The 7,314-nt window shown below is 35.0% G+C and overlaps 1 protein-coding gene across 14 annotated transcripts in view; it reads right to left on the bottom strand.

Moving 5' to 3' along the window:
• Window positions 1–2,844: 2,844 nt before the first annotated feature.
• Window positions 2,845–7,314, bottom strand: part of LOC104598752 (flowering time control protein FCA-like) — a 30,960-nt gene continuing 26,490 nt past the window's right edge. For 8 of the 14 annotated variants that reach the window (XM_088900900.1, XM_088900903.1, XM_088900909.1 and 5 more), the window contains 2 exons: window positions 4,264–4,329; window positions 3,045–3,237 (listed from right to left, as the gene is read on the bottom strand). In XM_088900900.1, coding sequence (XP_088757026.1) covers window positions 3,178–3,237; window positions 4,264–4,329 — 126 coding nt within the window. In that variant the 3' untranslated portion in view covers window positions 3,045–3,177. Of the gene's footprint in view, window positions 3,241–4,134; window positions 4,181–4,263; window positions 4,330–7,314 lie in introns of all 14 variants that reach the window. The other 6 variants (XM_010260941.3, XM_088900905.1, XM_010260940.3 and 3 more) reach the window with 4 other exon arrangements.

Below are 7,314 nucleotides of genomic sequence, written 5' to 3'. Positions count from 1 at the left end.
AGATATCAGGATTTGACATTTTTAATCTACATTACTATGTGCCTAGAAAACTTTATGAGTTCATAAATGATCTTCGACACTCGACAATCCAGATTTCTCCAGATCTTGTGGACCTATATATATATATATATAATTTGCCACGTGTCAGCATTCCATAGCATTATAATTCATTTTGTAAATTGGGGCTACACAGGTAACCATAATGGATACGACCGAAAGCACCGTAAGATTGGTGTGCTCAATTTGAAAGGAGTAAAAGTACAAATATGTACAGTATAAATACATATAAAATAATAAAAAATACATAATTTGCACTCTATATATTTGTATTTGAACTCCTTTTAAACTGAGTTTTAGGCTCGGTTTAGAAAGAGTACAAATACAAATATATACAGTACAAGTAGATATAAAATATCAGATTTTGCATTCTATATATTTGTATTTGTAATCCATCTAAACTGAGTCTTATGCTGTGTTTGGCTGCAATGCAAATAAATGTGCACTGATGCAAAACTATGAGAGTGCAAATGATTTGAATGTAAATTAAAACATGAAGCAAAATCAAATAAAACCCAAAACAAAATTAAACGATAATTTGCATTTTTTTTCATTTGCACCCCCATGCATTTGTACTAGTATAAATAAAATTGCTTTGCAACCAAACACAGTCTTAGGCTTGGTTTGAAAGGAGCACAAATACAAATATATACGGTGCAACACAGGTTTAGAAATATAAGTACAAGACTTTGCACTGTACATATTTGTATTTCTACTCTTTCCAAACACAGCCTTAGGAGCAATTCCAGATTTGTTTGAAGGACAGAACTGCTTCTCACAGAGCACCCCTCACACTAACTTCACAGCTTAACAGCGGGATGTGATGTAGTTAGCAAATATAGATTACATCACTTCCCTTTTTTTTTTTTTATTTGAAGTGCACATACTCCCCTTCTCCCTCTTTTTTCTGTTCATAGTTCATAACAGAAATACAACTTTAGTGGTTATTAAATATCACGGGTACAAAACTGAACATCACCAACCAGACAAGTGCTTTCAGAATCGTAATCAATGATTTTTATTGGCAGTTTTTGGAAAGAAAAAACGAAAAAAAAAACATTCCTGAATATCCAAATTAAGCTCAATATTTGTGGATTAAAGATCGAATTTCAACTCCATGCAATTGTTCCTTGCAAGGTTCAAAGTATCGATACATATCGGCCTGTATTGTGCCGGTGGCTTTCCAATACGTCCTTACAGGAATTGTATCGGGTCAGACCATGGTTTAGAGAGTAGCCAGAACTTCAACCGACCCCCTAAACCGGTTTTGAAAAAAAATAAATAAAACATAAAAAAATTCCAATATAAGCCGATATATCAATATTTTGAACCTTGATTCCATGCAGTGCATTCAAAACACGTCTATGCAATGGCAGTGGCAGAGTGAAAAAAGTCCAACTGCATATCCAGTGCACTACAAAATGCCCAGCTGGGACGAAACAGAAACAGGAGTTCCATTAGTAGAAAAAGAAGATTAACCTCCTCCCTTCTTCTATTTCTTCATTGTTAGCAAGGATTAAAGTATTGGACGTATTAGATGTATCCAGATATGCTTAGATATACTAGTACACGTATTTTGGGTTTCAAATCTTTTTTAAAACCCTTTTAATTTATTATAAAACAAAAAAAATATATATATAAAAGACTAAAAAAAATTAGGAATAAATAGACTAAAAAAAATATGGATAAATAAACTGCACTCCACCTCAGAACTATAGCAGTTTAGCTTGATTGAATAATTTAAGTGATGCTTTGCATTTGCTGTTAATACTTAATAAGACTGAGCAGTGGGCTCCTTGATCCTTATCCTTCTCGCGCCAAAATTCATACTGTTGCTGAACATTTGGTACCATGAAACTACGACCCATATCAGCCTCTGCAGATGAGCAGTCCTCCATGCACAAAATCATCTGACGATGTATAACTCAAAAAGCCTACTTTGTATGTTTCACCGGAGAAATGGCCAGTGTTTTCAGTGTCATTCCCATCAACACGGAACGGCGAGTATCAAGTATGCATAAATGCTTATCAATGAATTTTCAAACTGCATAAATGTTTTTTTATTCAAAAATACAAGGAAAAAAAAACAGTTGTAGATCTACCACCCCTGATAGCAATATAGACTAAGACCCATCATTCCTTAATTGTTTTAGTAATTTTTATTCTTTTTATTACACTTGATAATTTATTATTAATTTTTTTAAAATTAAGTATATTAACAATTAATGATTAATGTAAAAAATTTAAATTATGTAAAAAATAAAAATATATAATACTGATTATTGAAATATTCATAATAAACAAATAAATTCGTCCAAAAAGGTTCCAAGCATTCCTACCTACGAGTGCAAGTGCAATACCCCACTAAAATAATTTATATATTTTAACAAATGCTTAACCCAAACCCACTCAACTTGGAGCCCCACCTTGCATACTCGCTCCATTCAGAGCTCGTATAAGAACTTTTTGGCTTGCCAAGAATCAGAACCCAAATTTACCAAATGCCCACCTCAGTTTAGATACTGATTGCAATATATTATTAACACAAACCAAATAGCTTTTTGCTTATATGCTTATAGTTTTATGCCTTTTTTTTAGCAATTAAGCACCAGATTTTAGTATTCATGTTACTTAAAGAGTGACCAACAAGGCTGCTTTCACGGTGTCACCTGGGACGGTCAGTCATATTGGCACCCATTCACAGAACAAGCTAAATCAATGTCTATAATAACAATTTGCTCAAAAAAAAAAAAAAACCCGACCCCACCACAACTTGAAAAGACAAATAGAGCTAAAAATCCTTTTGTCCTCCCCTGGATTTGAGGATTTCCCCTCCAATCTTCAACACTATGAATTTGAGCATTCTCACAACCTATTTATTTTTCTTTTCTTTTTCTCAGTAAGAACTATGAAGAGACAATCATATAACATTGCTTTTCTCTCTCTTTTTCCAGTTTTCCATTTGAGGCAATAAATGTCCGAGTAATAGAATTTCATGAGGGATATACCTCAAGAAAATAAATTAAAGCATTGCCATCACATTGCTTTACCCATGCAGCCACCACGAGGCTTGCCTGCCTGCTTTCCTGCTACCACAGGCAGGTGGAGCGCCATTTAAATCTATGACGACACTTCTCTGCTGGAACACTGCCTCAGATGCCTCCTTTCCACTTCAGGTTCCTGCTGAAGGACAAAGTTTCCATCAGAATAAGCACAAGGGAAAGTGTCTTTAAATTGTGGTTTTATCATATATGCAGCGGGCAACAAATAATACAACAAGGTCCAAATTAATGAACACCCTAGCAAAGTTTCTCCAACCAGATGACTATCTTAACAATCAAAAACAGCATTTTTTTTCTTTGCAGGGTGCCAACCAGCTGGTTGGTAAGGTCTCCTGCTGGTCATAGCGGAGACTTGGGGTCGAATCCCGCATGCACCTGGGTTGGGGGATAGGCTGCCTCCCCCCTCCAAGTTATGTAGCCCTTCAGAAGGTATAAAAAACATCATTTTTTTGGACAGTAAGAAAGTGTGGCTGATATTCCCAAAATCTTTGGCTAACGCTTCCCAAGCTCTGTTTGCAAAGCACCTAGGTTAAAGCTCAATAAATTGGCTATTCCATGCAAGGACCATCATTGATGGATAAGAATTCCTACTTTATTTAAAAATAATGCATTCTGAAAATCAAACCAATGAGCTGAACATCAAGGACAACAAAATACCCCATGAATATATCCTCATTTTTCTGTGACTGAAAAAAAAAACTAAAAATTATTGGCCCATATCTTCCTTGTTTCAGTAGTTCGAACCAGTAGAGAAGGAAGGAGAGAGAGAAGAAGGGGAAGAAGAAGAAAAAACAGTCGAACTGAGGCTAAACCCTACTAGTCGACCATAATATGCATTATGTTGTAATTAGTGTACAATGACTAAACTTCCCCCACTTAAGTATGGAACAAGAGAACTACAGAAGTAATATCAGGTTGCCACATCAGCATATAACTTAAACATGATGAAAAGACTAATCTACCCTTACTCGACCAACTCTAACATTCCTAATCCTATGTGAAGAAGGTAAATAACCTGCAGAATTGCCCTTCCACATCCAATTCTGTACAGCGTGAACTCCCTGCAGTAGTTGCAGACACAATGAACTCAAATGATGACATCAGATTAAGGGTGGAGAGTTTGAAATGGGTTAATACCAAATACCTGTTGGAAGCGAGCAGGATCAATAACTGACCCAGCTTCTGTTGGCAATTGTGCATAACCAAGTTCCTGCAAAACCAAAGCATCCAATTAATGGCAATTGTCTTGATACATGATATTCAGCTTGGTTCCCAAAAGAACTGCATTATTAGTAGTCATAGGATTGTTTATCACTAACTGCTTCATACACTATTAGTAGTCATAGGATTGTTTATCACTAACTGCTTCATACACAACAACCAAAAGTACCAGTTCCGGTTGCCTCCAATTATTTACACTCTCAAAGTACTTTAAGATACTGAGAACAAGCCAGGAAATTATATTCCATTATGATAGGAGCTGCTGAGAACCCAGCAATTTTCCTGATTGTTACAGGCACAGGCATCAGTCAGTGCAAGGGAATTTTGGTTATCACAAACACCAAGCCCAAAGGCCCTGAACGAATCAGGATAATATCACCACCATTTTTCACTAACGAAGCATCAGCAGCACATACGAACTCCAATTGCAAAACAAAGATCACACAAGGGTTATTTCAATATGACAATTTGGCCACTACTATGCAAAGAGGACCAGACTCCAAATTATACACATTCAAATTTAAGGCCTTCTCACCAAGGGATTGTACCTTCAAACCACTAGCCAACTTTTGCACTCAACCATAATTTGGATAGATCCAGAATGAGATGGTCTATTGATCAAGCCATATCATCTGGAAAACATACAGCTAGAGATGATACTGGCATTAATGCCAGTGGCCCAAACTATCCAGAACCTCATTGTGGAAAGTAATGGTAACAATCAAACTTGGAGAACTACTCATCAAAAAAAAAAACTTGGAGAACAACTTTTTTCCGTTTTCTAGATTGGGGATCATGTAACGCATTCCACTACCACTGGCAGAATAAAACCTTCTATTTCCCTTTTTCTAAATGTAATAGGCTCCAAATGGAAAACAACAAAGTCCTGTGAATCATGTTTTCCCCACTTGCTACCCCTTTCAGACTCCCAATGGGATTTTGAAAACAATTCGTCCCAAAACCTAGAAGGATGAGCCTTATGCTCCACTGACAACTAAAACACTTTTTATTAAGAAACCATATTTGTAAAAGGATGAGCCTTATGCTCCACTGATAACTAAAACACTTTTTATTAAGAAACCATATTTGTAAAAGTCTTATGGTTTACAATATGAAGCCCAAGGGTTTCAGTTCAAAACTTATTGGCTTAATTCTTTTCTGTGAACTGCAAACATCTAATTACCGTTTGAATCCTACTATTTGACTTGCACATTTTACAATTTATACACTTCATACAATTTGAATATATTCAATTGAGACCTAGTTCTGTACTGTCATATATTTGTTTCTTCTAGTTTTTCTCAAAGGTCTCTTATTTTAAAAACCTTGCTGGAATATGATATATTTAGGTTATCTAATACCTAGCTGAGTTTATCTTCCATCATACAAGTGCCATTGTATGTGGATTAATCAAACTTGATCACATTATCTTATGCTTCTAGTCTACAAGTGTTAAACTGCATTATGCAATAGATATGGATTAAAAATGGAGTAAAGTCATATCCCATACATATTTAAGTTTAATCTGGTCTTCTTTGTTTTTTACAAATTTATATGAGAAAATTAATCTTATTGTTTATGATAAGATTCATGATACTATTTGATTCAACATTCTCTATGCTTTATGATTTTCATAACATGCAAGAAACACAAGATAGGTAGTTTGAACACATCAAACTACCTTATCCCAATTATATGGAGTCGGCTACATGAATCCTGTTTCGCCATTCCATTCTGTTTAATGCCATTAAGCAGAGCTTATATATGATAATATGACCTAAAATTAGTATGAAACTAAGGTTCAAGCTCAATGTTCAAACTAGGTTCAAGCTTATATATGATAATATAATGATATTTTATCAAATGATAAAACCATAGACACACCTTTATAAATTATTATCTTGCTTCAAATCATTAAACAAAGTTAAGAAAGTAAGGTTATAGACAAAATAATATGTTGTGCAGTTGTCTTCTAACCTTAAGATTCAAAACTACATGATGGAATGAGTTCAACTAAAATTTAAACCCATAGAAAATGCAAATGATTCTAATAGATCAACCTATCTATTAGACAACTAATATTTCATTTCATGTTTGAAATGAATATCAAGCTGGCACAAAGTAGTAACAATGTGCACTAGGCAGGTGATAACATTGCTACTCTACATATCTACAATATTGTCACCAACATATGTTATAATACTATCTCTTATACATCACATGGTGCTAGTAGTGTTTGCTGGGGAATACGTTCAATTCCAGTAAAATTTCATGTCGCTACCCATGGAAATGGAAGTGTGTCTTGGGAATATTAGGAAATTTATGGACATTTTAAACTATGATTAATGCTACCGCCTACCAGACAGACAAATTGTGTCAACTGACTCAACTCAGTGCACTAAAGGTTCCTAAGGTGTACTAGAAAACAAATCCTAGCAATAGTCATTTACCTGTCTTATTATCTTATTTTTTTTATTTATTTGTTGATGGGTATAAAAGCTGGGGGATCAAACTTTATTGCTAAACATCCAAGGAGGTGCAGACTTGAGCCCTTGAAAATATTAAATATGTATGTTCCCACAAGAGAAGCTATATTTAACAACGTCATATACAGATGCAATATGTGATGACTTTTTTTTTTGATAAATGATTGAAATTTTATTCAAAAACTCAATAAGATATTACAATACAGCCTGCCCAAAAGAGGGGCACAAGCTGGTGCCTCTCCACAACAACAACAATGTACTACCTCAGACTAGTAACAAAATATTTACAAAGCTGCCCAGAATAAGCATTCCCTTGATACCCCTTGTTTAGCTAACCCATCCGCTATGGTGTTAGCTGTTCTACCCACCCACTGAAAATTAACATTCATGTTCCTTGAGAACCTTTTAGCTTTCCTCATAATATCCCTGTAGCACCAAATCACTGAATCTGGATTTTTTAGCCAACCCACAACAACTTTGGAATCTCC

This window comes from Nelumbo nucifera, chromosome 3 (assembly GCF_055504915.1).
Source record: "Nelumbo nucifera cultivar China Antique chromosome 3, China Antique-T2T, whole genome shotgun sequence".
NCBI classification, from domain to species: Eukaryota; Viridiplantae; Streptophyta; class Magnoliopsida; order Proteales; family Nelumbonaceae; genus Nelumbo; species Nelumbo nucifera.
Note: the sequence above shows the minus strand (reverse complement) of the source record. Positions and strands in the feature narration are given on the sequence as shown.